General features: G+C 34.5%; 1 protein-coding gene across 6 annotated transcripts in view; it reads left to right on the plus strand.

Moving 5' to 3' along the window:
* POLQ (DNA polymerase theta) overlaps nucleotides 1-13,844 on the plus strand; it is a 124,859-nt gene that overhangs the window by 46,693 nt on the left and 64,322 nt on the right. For all 6 annotated transcript variants that reach the window (XM_025913213.2, XM_086675305.1, XM_086675306.1 and 3 more), the window contains 3 exons: nucleotides 4,372-4,565; nucleotides 5,480-5,604; nucleotides 7,377-7,620. In XM_025913213.2, the coding sequence (XP_025768998.2) occupies nucleotides 4,372-4,565; nucleotides 5,480-5,604; nucleotides 7,377-7,620 (563 nt within the window). The remainder of the gene's footprint in view (nucleotides 1-4,371; nucleotides 4,566-5,479; nucleotides 5,605-7,376; nucleotides 7,621-13,844) is intronic.

Here is a 13,844-nt window from a genome sequence, read left to right on the forward strand (position 1 = left end):
CACTGCCCAATTGAAATCAATTTATGCTCAAATAAAATCTTGAAAAATTTTATGTATCTCAAGTTTGCCTTTTACCAGAACCAATTTTTGTTTAGTTGATTTTTCTTTTATTATTTTTGGCTATTTCATTAATTTCTGCTCTTTATTATTTTCTTCCTTCTTTTTTTGGCTTTACATTCTTCAATTTGCAATTGTCTAAAGTTGAAGATTAGGGTATTAGTTTCAAACCTCTATTTTTTTAATAGAAGCATTTATAGCTATACATTTCTCTCAAAATACTACTTTCACTGCATCTTCTAAGTTCAGTACGTTATGTTTTCATCTTTTATATTCATTAATTTTAAGGTACTTTGTAATTTCTATTGTGATTTTTTTCCCTAACCCATTGTCATTTAGTAGTTTCTTGTTTAATTCCCACATTATGAATCTCAAACATTATTTGTTATTCATTTTGAATTTTATTCCATTCTTAGGAAACATACTTTGTGTAATTTAGTGTGTGTATGTATATATATGGTTGTGTGTGTGTGTATATATATATATTTATATATTTTATAAATACATATTTATATATATTTATATATATTATATATATGTGTGTATGTATATATATGGATGTGTGTGTGTATATATATATATATATATTTTAAGATTTTAAGATTTTATATATATATGTTAAATATAATATTATATATATATATATATATATATATATATTTTAAGACTTTATTTTTAAGCAATTTCTACACACAACATGGGACTCAAACCCACAACCTTGAGATCATGAGTTGCATGTTCCACTGACTGAGGCAGCTAGGCACTACTTTTATACATTGAGGCTTGTTTTATTGCCTGCATATGGTCTATCCTGGAGAATGTTCTATGTGAATTCAAGAACAATGTGCACTCTTCTCTTGTTGGATGGAGTTCTACAGATGTCTGTTAGGTCTAGTTGATTTAGACCTAGTTGATTGTCTTAGAAGACTCAATTGATCTTCTGCTTAGTTCTATCCAGTTGAAAGTTAGGGTATTTAAGTCTTAAGCTATTATTTTTTAATTTCTCTTTTCTTTTTTTTTTTTTTTCCAATGTTTTTCATTTATTTTTGGGACAGAGAGAGACAGAGCATGAACGGGGGAGGGGCAGAGAGAGAGGGAGACACAGAATCGGAAACAGGCTCCAGGCTCTGAGCCATCAGCCCAGAGCCCGACGCGGGGCTCGAACTCACGGACTGCGAGATCGTGACCTGGCTGAAGTCGGACGCTTAACCGACTGTGCCACCTAGGCGCCCCAATTTCTCTTTTCATTTATGACAAGTTTTGTTCCTGTATTTCAGCACCCTGTATATATTTATAGTTGTTTATATATACTTGATGGGTTGATCCTTTTATCATTATAGAATGATCCTTTTGTTTTTATTAATGTTTTTGAACAGTCTATTTTATCTGATATTAGTATGGCCACTCTGGTTTATTATGGTTGTGGCTGGAATTATATTTTCTCTGCCTTTTACTTTTGACCTTTTTGTATTTTTGTATCTATGTCTTCTATGGACAACATATAGTTGGATTCTGGCTTCTTATCCAGTCTGTTAATTTTTATTATTTAACCCATTCACATTTAATGTTATTATTGATATAGTTGGGGTAACATCTATGTTTTGTCTCTTTGTTTTCTATATATCTTATGTCTTTTTATGTCCTCTGTACTTCTTTTACTGATTTCTTTTAATTGAATATTTCCTAGTATAACATTTTAATTTCTTTAATTAATTTTTCTCTATTTTTTTTTTTTTTTTTTTTTAGTTATTCCCAGTGGTTACTCAAGGAGTTATAATATAGCTTAAAATTTATACTAACTTAGTTCCAGTGAGATATAGAAACATTATTCTGGTATAGTGTTATTTTGATGTGCTATTACTGTTATATGTGTATATCTATATGTGTTACAAACCCAGTAATACATTGTTATAGTTATAATTTATGTAATTTTATGTCTTTTTAAATGTTTATTTCCTTATTTTGAGAGAGAAAGTGAGCGAACAGGGGAGGGGCAGAGAAAGAGGGAGGGGGAGAGAGAGAGAGAGAGAGAGAGAGAGAAAGAAAGAGAGAGAGAAAGAAGGGAAAGAAAGAAAGAAAAGAAAGAAAAGAAAAGAAAAGAAAAGAAAAGAAAAGAAAAGAAAAGAAAAGAAAAGAAAAGAATCCTAAGCAGGCTCCACACTATCAGTGCAGAACCCCATGCAGGCTTGAACCTGTGAACCATGAGATCATGACCTGAGCCAAAATAAGAGTTGGATGCTTAACCAACTGGGCCACCTAGGCACCCCAATTTTATGTCTTTAAAGAAGGTAAGATGAGAGAAAAATGTATATTTATTGTTACATTAAAATTCGTATTTAAGATTTGTGTTTTTCTTTATTCCTATTGTTTTTAGTTACTATCTTTTGTCATTTCCTTACTCCAATACAGTTTTGCTCTGTTAACTCTAAACAGAGCAAAGAGAAATTTTATTTAAGTAAAAAATGAATTTTATTCAGGAATAGCAGAGGAATTGCAATTTGGGATAAGCAAACTATGGTGAACCATAAGCAAGTCTGAAAAGACAAAGGAGGGTCAGCTTTTATTATGTTTTAGGAGGAAATTAGGGAGTGTTTTGTTTAGAACAAAAGTGTACTGGAGAAGAACAAGAGTTTGAGTTTGTGGTGGTTTCTGATTGGTTGTAAATGGTAGTTAGTATGTTGTCACTAGAGCAGAGAGGGATCTTCCTTCCTATTTTTAAAGACAGGAGATACAATTCCGATTTGAAAAGTGCTCTCCCTTGTTGACATAATTCTTCCTTCTTCCTGCTGGTTACTTAGGCTACAATGAGTGGTATGGGCTTAACAGCTCCCCCTTCAGGGCTTCCCTGATCCATGGTAAGGGAGGTTTTCTTTATTTAGTTTCACAACTCCCACATGTCAACCTTTGGGCTGTTATTGCCAAATGTAATGCATTTTTATATGTTACATACATGTCATTTTATACAGTTGCTTTTTAAATCAGGAGAGGGAAGGAGAGGAAATATGCAATAATGCTGTCTTTATAAGTATCTACATAACTACTTCTATTGGTAATTTTTGTTTTTTTTGTGTGTGTAATTAAAATACTGTTTTGGGTCACTTTTTTTCCAACCTGAAGAATTTTCTCTAGTATTTCTTATAAGGAAAATATGCTAGAAAAGAATGTTTTTAGTTTTTGTTTCAGTGAAAATGCCTTTATGATGCCTTTACTTTAGAAAGATAGTTTCCTTCATGTAATATTCTGGGTTGATGGGTTTTTTTTTTCTTTCAGCTATTAGAATATATCATTTCATTGCATTCTAGCTTTCATTGTTTTGTTAAGAAATCAGCTCTTAATCTTATTGGTTTCTCTTGTATATGATGCATTGTTTTTCTGCTGCTGCTTTCAAGATTTTCTCTTGTTTTTTTACATTTTTACTATGATGCATCTGGGTATGGATATTTTTATGTTTATCCTACTTGGAGTTCACTTAGTCTCTTGTTGCACATAATAGTTCCCACATTTCTCTGAGGCTCTGTTAATTTTTCCTTCCCTTTTTTCTGTCCTCTCAGACTGCATCGCCTCTATTGGTATATCTTCATGTTTGCTGATTCTTCTGACAGCTTGCATGTAGTATTTAGCTCTGTAGTAAATTATTTATTTCAGTTATTGTACTCTTTACTTTCAGAATTTCCATTTAGCTCTTTTTTTTTTTTAATCATTTCTTTCTCTTCACTCTTATTCTCTTCTTGCTGAGACATTGTCATCATACCTTCCTTTACTTCATTTAGCATAGTTTTCTTTTGTTCTTTGACTGTATTTGTATACCTCGAAGTCTGGCATTCCCAAATCTGGAACCTTTCAAAGTTCTTTTGCATGTTTTTCCCTTGTGTTTGGGACACACTTTCCTGTTTCTTTGCATGTCTCATAGTTTTTATTGTTGTTGAACCCTGGATATTTTAGATAATATATTGTAACATTTGTGAATATTGATTCCTTCTTTCCTTCCCCCCTCTTTCTATTCTCCTGATTCTTTCTTGGAAATCATAGAAAATACTTAGGATTGTACTTAATGTAAGGACATTGAAATTAAAAGTGTCTATGATTAAAGTTCTTGGATTTGGTAAAATCCAGTTTGTATGCTCAGTGGTCTCTTTTCTTTTGGTTGTGACTCGTTTGTAAATAAATGAAGTTTCCATATAAGTGAGGTATTACCACATTTAGAAATTTTTCCAAATGCTGAGTCCTTTATTTTTAATACAAAGTTTACACTTATAGTTTTGTTCCTTTTGTAATACATTTGTTTAGCTAATGAATGATATTTCTTTCTTTTAGGTTACACCTATGTTTGAGGATTGGATCACTATTGACTGGTATCGATTTTTCTGTTTATGGGAGAAGCTGCCAATTTCTATGAAACGGGTGGCAGAGCTAGTGGGAGTCGAAGAAGCGTTCTTGGCTCGCTGTGTGAAAGGAAAAGTAGTAGCCAGAACTGAGAGACAGCATCGCCAGATGGCCATCCATAAAAGGTAAATATCAAGGAGTCTACACTATCCAGTATTTAACACAGTTTTTGGATATATAGTAGATGTTCAGTTTATTGTAGTCACTTTCATTATCATTAAAATCAAATTTTTGGCTGAGTATGGTAAAAATTTTCACTTTCCTGTATTTACTGAATTGATTGATATTTCTCTCTTGCTATTTATAGTTTAGAAGTCATTGTAGATGAAGACCTTTTAAAGTAGAACATTTAATTACTTCCTTTACTTAAAGACGTGAAGTAGAATTGCCAACTTAGTGTAGCTTCATGTGAGGTTGTGCTTTGTATCATTATTATAATACAATATTATAATGGCTCTGGGGAAGAGCCATTAAAAAATTCAGATGGGGAAATTGAATCATTTAGCTTCTTTAAAATCTAATAAAATTATTTTTCTTAGTGCTAGTATCTAGTATATTACTTACAACATAATCGAGTGTGAATTTTGTAAGGATTTATATACTTGGATTATTTGTGGCACTAGGACCTTTCAAGTCAAAACTGGTTTTTATTATCAAATTATGTCATTTTTTTGAAATATGAATAGATGATCATGTAACTGTGTATCAAATGGTCTTTTAAATTATTGTGCCATTATATTTCTTGAACCAAGTCTTATTTCTTGAAATTAGTTAGCAGTATTGAAATATGGAGGAGCTCTTTTTGTTATATAGGTATTAGTTTCCTTGCTATGCTATAGTACTAATGTATATCAGGATTTATTTGACCAACATTGAGCTTAGTCTTTGTCCACTAGTCCTATATCCTAACTAGGAATCTTCTCACAGTGTATAAATCTTCACTTGCCTTTTTGATTCTTTCTTGTTTCCCAGCATATGCTATATCTTCATTGTAGGCATAAGTAATCTCTTACCACACTTTTGGTGATTTACTTTCCAGGTTTTTTACCAGTCTTGTGCTATTAGACTTAATCAGTGAAGTTCCCTTAAAGGAAATAAATCAGAAATATGGATGCAGTCGTGGACAGATTCAATCGTTACAACAGTCAGCAGCTGTTTATGCAGGTCAGTTAAACAAGGGTTTCCACATTTATTTGAGGCTCTGTAGTTTGAGATCAAGTTAAAATTACTTTTTTTCATATTCCATTTATTTTAGGCTTCTCTAAAAATGAGGGGATCATGTAAAGTCATAATTGTGTGTGTTTGTCCTCATAAGAACCCCTAAAACTGTGGCTTCTCACCCTGCTCCAGAGGATTGGCAGCTGGCAGCTAGCTGAGTGTCTGGATCTTAGTCTCCCTCCATTGCTTAGCCACCTGCTAAGCATCCTCCTTTTTATTTTTTGTTTTTACTTTTTATGTTTTCACTGTTGCAGGAAGTAGACCCAAAGTTCTCAATGGCCTCCCCTTTCTCATCAAGTTGCTGATTAATATTTGTTATTGAGTAGGAGGATGGCAACTACAGAGGAATTTCTGTATATCTGGTAGACTGTTCTAAATATCTCTCCTCTAAGGAAACACTGGTCTGCCCTTAATAAAATTAAACCCCTATCTGTAAGCTAGGCAAACAGGGAAGTTCTGGGTCTGATTTTACCAAGAAATCCTTACAAACTCTTAGGAAGGAAACCCTGGGCTGCTGGAGAGAGTGTGGATTTGTATGTGTAGGAGGTTTCATTGTGAAGGTGTGTGCCTATATGAGAGTACTGAGGGAAAGATTGTAGGAGGGGCTGGAGACTTCAACTCACTGGCATGAAGGATCTCAAATTGCCTGTAGGATTAATGTTCTCATAGGGAAGTGATTATATTAATGCCTTGACATTGGCTCTTCTGGCCTCTTTATCTCATGAGGGAATAGCTATTAAGTTGGGCAACCTTTCCTTCAAGAAAATATCAATAGGAGCTTCACTTTTTGTACTCCTCTCAGCACTTGAATATTTAAAAATTTTTTTTTTCAACGTTTATTTATTTTTTTGGGACAGAGAGAGACAGAGCATGAACGGGGGAGGGGCAGAGAGAGAGGGAGACACAGAATCGGAAACAGGCTCCAGGCTCTGAGCCATCAGCCCAGAGCCTGAGGCGGGGCTCGAACTCACGGACCGCAAGATCGTGACCTGGCTGAAGTCGGACGCTTAACCGACTGCGCCACCCAGGCGCCCCAGCACTTGAATATTTAAATCATCTCTCTTATTTTCTTATTTTGCTCTAGATGAAAGAGTACCTCACCTGTTTTAAAGAGTTCTCTCTTCCTTAAAAAAAGAAAGGAAGGAAGAGAGAATGAGAGGAATGAACTAGAGTGAGGGCTTTTTGTGTATTTTGTGTTAACATGCTCTGCCTCAGTTTTTTCAAATATCAAGTTCATGATTAAGAATAAATGGGATGACAATGTGTTTACCCCTTTTATTGACCAATTAGCTAGGCCCTGAACATGTGTCTACTCGCCTGTTAACGTACACTTTGTGCCTTTGTGCCTCTTAAAGTTTACGATTCTGCTGGTAAAACAAAACAAAACAAAACAAAAGATACAGCAAGACAAAAGTATCTAAAGAAATAGAGAATTATTTATAAAGAATTTTTAAAAGAATTTTTGAACGTGTTTTTAATGTTTATTTTTGAGAGAGAGAGAGAGAGAGAGAGAGTGTGAATGGGGGAGGGGCAAAGAGAGAAGGAGACAGAATCCAAAGCAGGATCCAGGCTCCAGGCTGTCAGCACAGAGCCCCATGTGGGGCTAGAACCCACAAACTGAGAGATTGTGACCGGAGTGAAGTCAGGCGCTCAACCAACTGAGCCATCCAGGAAGCCCAAGAATTTTTAATTTCATAAATATTCTATGATTATTGTAGGGATGATTACAGTATTTTCCAACCGCCTCGGCTGGCACAACATGGAACTACTACTTTCCCAATTTCAGAAGCGTCTTACATTTGGCATCCAGAGGGAGCTGTGTGACCTGGTCCGGGTGTCCTTACTTAATGCACAGCGAGCCAGGTTCTTCTATGCTTCTGGCTATCTTACTGTGGCAGATCTTGCCAGAGCAAATATTGTGGAAGTGGAGACTGTTCTGAAAAATGCTGTGCCCTTTAAAAGGTAAGAGAGTCCTCCTGACCAGTAGTTATTAAATGAAAAATTATGTCTATTTGTAAATAATAGAAAATGTACTAAAATATTTTTTCTTTGATAGTATCATGACATACATGGGGTCACTGGAAGAAAATGAGACTGCTTTTTTCCCCCTTTAGAATTACTATCATGTGTGTGTGTGTGCCTGTGTGTATGTATATATTTTTAAATTGAAGTATAGGTGACACACAGTAGTACATTAGTTTCAGGTATACACAGTGATTTGAAAGGTCCATATGTTATGCCCTGCTCACCACAAGTGTAACTACTATCTTTTGCCATAAAATGCTATTAAATACCATTGATTATATTCCCCATGCTGTACATTTTATGCCTGTGACTTAATCATTCCATAATTGAAAGTCTTTATCTCTTACTCCCCTTCAACCATTTTGCCTATCCCCCTACCTCTCCCCTCCAGCAACAATCAGTTTGTTCTTTGTATTTATGGGTCTATTTTTTCTTTTTTGTTTTTTCAGAGTCCACATCTAAGTGAAATCATATGATATTTGTCTTTCTTAGTCTGACTGATTTCATTTGGCATAATATCCTCTGGGTCTATCCATGTTGTCAAAAATAGCAAGATCTCAATCATTTTTACGGATGAGTAATATTCTATCACATATTTATGATACATGATATGTGATATATATATATGACATCTATATTCCTTCATCTATCCATGGACACTTGGGTTGTTCCTATACCCTGACTACTGTAAATAATGCCGCAATGAACATAGAGGTGCATATATCTTTTCCAATTAGCGTTTTCATTTCCTTTGGGTCAATATTCAGTAATAGAGTTACTGAATCGTATGGTATTTTCATTTTAATTTTTTGAAAAACCTCCATGCTGTTTTCCACAGTGGTTGCACCCACTGTGCACAAGTGTTCCTGCTTCTCCACATCCTCACCAACACTTGTTATTTCTTGTCTTTGAGTCCAGGTGACCTGACAGGTGTAACTGATATCTCATGGTTTTGATTTGATTTCCCTGATGATTGGTGATGTTGAATAACTTCGTGTGTCGGTTTGCCATCTATATATTTTCTTTGGAAATGTGTCTATTCAGGTCCTCTGCCCATTTTTAATTGGACTTAATGCCCATTTAATTATTTGTTTGTTTGTTTTTGGTGTTGAGTCATATAAGTTCTTTACATATTTTTGCTATTAATCTGTTATTGGATATATCATCTGCAAATATCTTCCCCCATTCAATAGGTTACCTTTTCGTTTTGTTGATTGTTTCATTCACTGTGCAAAAGCTTTTTATTTTGGTGAAATCCCAATAGTTTATTTTGCTTTTGTTCCTATTCCAAGAGGAGACATATCCAGAAAAATGTTGCTAAAGCTTATGTCAAAGAAATTACTGCCTGCATTTTCTTCTAGGAGTTTTATGGTTTCAGGTCTCACATTTAGGTCTTTAATCCATTTTGAATTTATTTTTGTATGGTATAAGAAGTGATACCCTTTCATTCTTTTGCACATAGATGTTCAGTTTACCCAGCGTCATTTACTGAAGAGACTTTCCCATTGCATATTCTTGCCTCCTTGTCATAGATTAATTGTCCATTAAGCATGGGTTTACTTCTGGACTCTGTGTTCTGTTTCACTGATCTACTACATGTTTTTGTGCCAGTTCCATACTATTTTGATTATTACGGCTTTGTAGTTTATCTTGAAATCTAGGATTGTGATACCTCCAGCTTTGTTCTTTCTCAAGATTGCTTCGGCTTTTAGGTCTTTTGTGCTTCCATACAAATTGTAGTATTATTTATTCTAGTTTTGAGAAAAATGCTGCTGGTATTTTGATAGGATTGCATTGAATCTGTAGATAGCTTGGGTAGTATGGACATTTTCAACAATGTTAATTCTTCTAGTCTATGAGCATGGTAATATTCCATTTCTTTTTTCTATCTTCAGTTTCTTTCATTAATGTTTTATAGTTTTCAGAGTACAAGATTTTTGGTGTAACTGTAAATGGTTTTGTTTTCTTAATTTCTATTTTTACTACTTTGCTATTAGTGTATAAAAATGCAACAGATTTCTGTGTATTAACTTTTTATGCTACAACTTTACTGAATTTATTTATGTTAATAGAATTTTGATGGATCTTTAGGGTTTTCTATGTATAGTATCATATCATCTACAAATAGTGATGGTTTTACTTCTTCTTAAACAGTTTAGATATCTTGTATTTCTTTTTTGGTCTGATTGCTCTGGCTATGCTTTCCAGTACTATGCTGAATAAACGTGGGGAAGGTGGATGTTCTTGTCTTGTTCCTGATCTTAGGGGAAAAGCTCTCAATTTTTCACCATTGAGTATAATGTTAACTGTGGGTTTTTCACGTATGGCCTTTATTATACTGAGGTATGTTCTCTCTAAACCCACTTTGTTGAGAGTTTTAATTATGAACTCAAGTTGAATTTTGTCAAATGCTTCTTCTGCATCTATTGAGATGATCATATGATATTTAACCTTTGTTTTGATTTGTGAACGTTGAATTATCCTTGCATCCCCAGAGTAAATCCCATTTAGTCATGGTGGATAATCTGTTTAATATACTGTTGAATGTGATTTGTTAATATTTTGTTGAGGATTTTTGCATCTATGTTTATCAGGGGCATTGGCCTGTAATTTTCTTTTTTTATAGTGTTTTTGGTTTTGGTATCAGGGTAATACTGGCTTTGTAGAACACATTTATAATGTTTTTGGAAGTTTTCCTTTCTCTTCTATTTTTTGGAATAGTTTGAGGAGAATAGATATTAACTTGTCTTTAAAAATTTGGTAGAATTTACCTGTGGAGCCATTTGGTCAGGGACTTTTGTTTTTTGAGAGTTTTTTGGTTACTCATTCAGTTTTACTAGTGTCTTGTCTTGTCTGTTCAGCTGCTGTTTCTTCCTGATTCAGTTTTGGAAGATTATATGTTTCTAGGAATTTATCCATTTATTCTAATTTATTGACATAATTTTTTGTAATGTTCTCGTATAAGTCTTTGTATTTCTGTGGTGTTGGCTATTAATTTTCCTCTTTCATTTCTGATTTTATTGATTTGTGTCCTCTTCTTTTTTTCTTGATGAGTCTAGCTAAAGGTTTATTAATTTCATCTTTTCAAAGAACAAGCTCTTGGTTTCCTTGATCTTTTCTATTTTTTTAAATCTCTATTTCATTTATTTCCACTGTGATCTTAATTTCCTTCCTTTTATGGACCTTGGCTTCATTCTCTTTTTCAATTTCCTTTACATATAAGGTTAGATTGTTTATTTGAGAATTTTCTTGTTTCTTGAGGTAGGCCTGTATCTGTATGAATTTCTCTCAGAATTGTTTTCACTGAATCCCAAAGATTTTGGACTGTTGTCTTTTCATTTTTATTTGTCTTCCTGTATCTTTTGATTTTTCTCTTTGATCTCTTCATTGACCCATTGGGTGTTTAGTAGCATGGTATTTAGTAGCATGCTGTTTAGCCTACACGTGTTTTTCTTTTTACCAGTTTTTTTCTTGTGATTGATAGTTCTATACTATTGTGGTTAGAAAAGATACTTGATATGATTTCAATTTTCTTAAATTTCCTGGGACTTGTTTTATGGTCTAATGTGTGATCTGTTCTGGAGGATGTCTTATGTACACTTGAATTGAAGGTATATTCCGTTGTTTTTGGATGGAATGTTGTGCATGGATATTTTAAGTACATCTGGTCTAATGTGTCATTCAAAGCCACTGTTTCCTTTGTTTTCTGTCTGGATGATCTATCCATTGATGTAAATGGGATGTTATAGACCTCTACTATTACTGTATTACTGTCAATTTCTCCATTTAGGTCTGTTAATATTTCCTTTATGTATTTAGGCGCTCTAATGTTGGGTGCATAGAGATTTACAAATGTTATATCTTCTTGTTGGATTAACCCCATTATCATTATATAATGCCCTTTGTCTCTTATTACAACCTTTGTTTAAAGTCTGTTTTGTCTAAGTATTGCTACCTTGGCTTTTTTTTATTTTGCTTTTATTTTCATGGAATATCTTTTCCTATTCTTTCATTCTTAATTTCTGTGTGTCTTTAGGTCTGACATGAGTCTTTTGTAGGCAGCATACAAATGGGTCTTGTTTTTTAATCTATTTCACCACGCTATGTCTTGATGGGAGCATTAGACCTACTTTTACATTTAAAGTAATTATTGATAGGTATGTACTTATTGCCCTTTTGTTAATTGTTTTCTGGTTGTTTTGTAGTTCTCAGTTTTTTTCTTCTTCTTTTGCTCTCTTTCCTTTGATGACTTTCTGTTGTATTAATTGTCTTTATTTTTTGTATACCCATTATAGATTTTGGTTTTGTCTTTACCATGAGGTTTATATATAACATGTTAATTATATAGCAGTCTATATTAAGTCAGTTACTTAAATTTGAACACATTCTAAAAATTTTTTTCACCTCCGTTTTAGGTATGTATTCTCATATTTTACATCTTTGTATTCATAATTTTCTTGGTTCTGATTATGGCCTTTTCTTTTTAACATAAAGAAGTCCCTTTAACTTTTTTTTTAAGAGTAGCCTAGTGATGATGAACTTTAACTTTTTTAAATTTCTCCTTCGGTTGTGAATGATAACATGGCCATGGAGCGTATTCTTGGTTGTAGGTTTTCTTCCTTTCAGCTCTTTGAATATATCATGCCACTCTCTTTTGGCTCACAACATTTCTGCTGAAAAATCTGCCGATAGCCATAAGTGGTTTCCCTTCTATGTAACTTTTTGTTTCTCTCTTGCTCGTTTTGAAATTTTCTCTTTATCTTTAACCTTTGACATTTTAATTATGTATCATGGTGTGGAACTCCTTGAGTTCATCTTGTTTGGAACTCTCTGTCCTTCCTGAACGTAGATGTTTGTTTTCTTCCCCCAGGTTAAGGAAATTTTCAGCTGTTATTTCTTCAAATGAATTTTCTGCCTCCTACTTTCTCTATGCTCTTCTGAGACCCCTATAATGTGAATATTTGTTCTCTTGATGTCATCCCAGAGATTGCTTAACCTATCCTTAACCTATTCTCATTAAAAAAATTTTTTTTCTATTTGCTGTTCAGCTTGAGTGCTTTTTATTACCTTGTCTTCTAGATTGCTAATCATCTCTTCTCATCCCCTATTGTTGATTCCTTCTAGTGTATTTTTCATATCAGTTATTGTATTCTTCAGCTTTGATTCTTTCTTATATTTTCTAACTCTTTGTTGAAGTTTTCACTGAGTTCTTCCACCCTTGTCTCCAGTCCAGTGAAGATCTTTAAGATCATTATTTCAAACTGCTTATCAAGCATATTGTTTCTCTAGGTTTCATTTGGTCCTTTTCCTAAGGTTTCCTAAGCTCAAAGCGGGTGCCAGAAAGCTCTCTGCCCTCCCCAGTTGCCTCAAAGCGGAACATAAATTTGGAAAGGTGTCCCCTCCTCCCCTCTCACTGGGAAAGAAAGAAGTTAATCACCAGAGGTAACTGAGACCCTTATCAGCCCAGAGACCGTCACCAAAGGAACGTATATAACCAACTTTGCTAAAACTAGCCCTTGTCTACCATTGGTTTTCCTATATATTTGCCACCCTAGAAACTCAGGTGGCTTCTCTACAAATTTCTTTACAAATGTATCATTCTTCTATTAAGATCCTATACACGCCAAAGCTCTAACCACCCCTCTGAGTTACCCATCACAGAGCACTCCCATCTGTATCCGATGCACATGCCAATAAACTTTTGTTTGTTTTTCTCTCAAAAACAAAACTTGTTCTTGTGTTTGGAGCATATTCCTCTGTCTTCCCATCTTGCTTGACTTTCTGTGTTTGTTCCTTTGAATTGAGTAGAATAGCTACTTCTAAACTTAAAAGAAAGGTATTATGTATGTCATTTCCTGTGTATTCTGTGTATACTGGATAACTTTGGCTGGCTGGAACTGTGACTGGCATGGGCACGGAGTCCCAGGTACTCCATGTTTGGGCTGCCCTGGTAGGATGGCTTGAACTAAAGTGGGCTTGGGCCAGGTGGTCCCAGAGCTCTCCATAGAGAGGGTGCTCTGGCAGGAGAGCTATAGCTGAAGTTGGTGCAGGTTGGAGCATTCCCTGGGCTCTCCATGAGAGGATCCCTGGCAGGATAGCTGAAGCTGAAGTGAGCATGGGCCAGGGCTGTCTAGGGACTCCCCACCCACAGGGTGCCCTGG

Source organism: Puma concolor, chromosome C2 (genome assembly GCF_028749965.1).
Source record: "Puma concolor isolate L17-30 chromosome C2, mPumCon1.1.hap2, whole genome shotgun sequence".
In the NCBI taxonomy this organism is placed as follows: domain Eukaryota; kingdom Metazoa; phylum Chordata; class Mammalia; order Carnivora; family Felidae; genus Puma; species Puma concolor.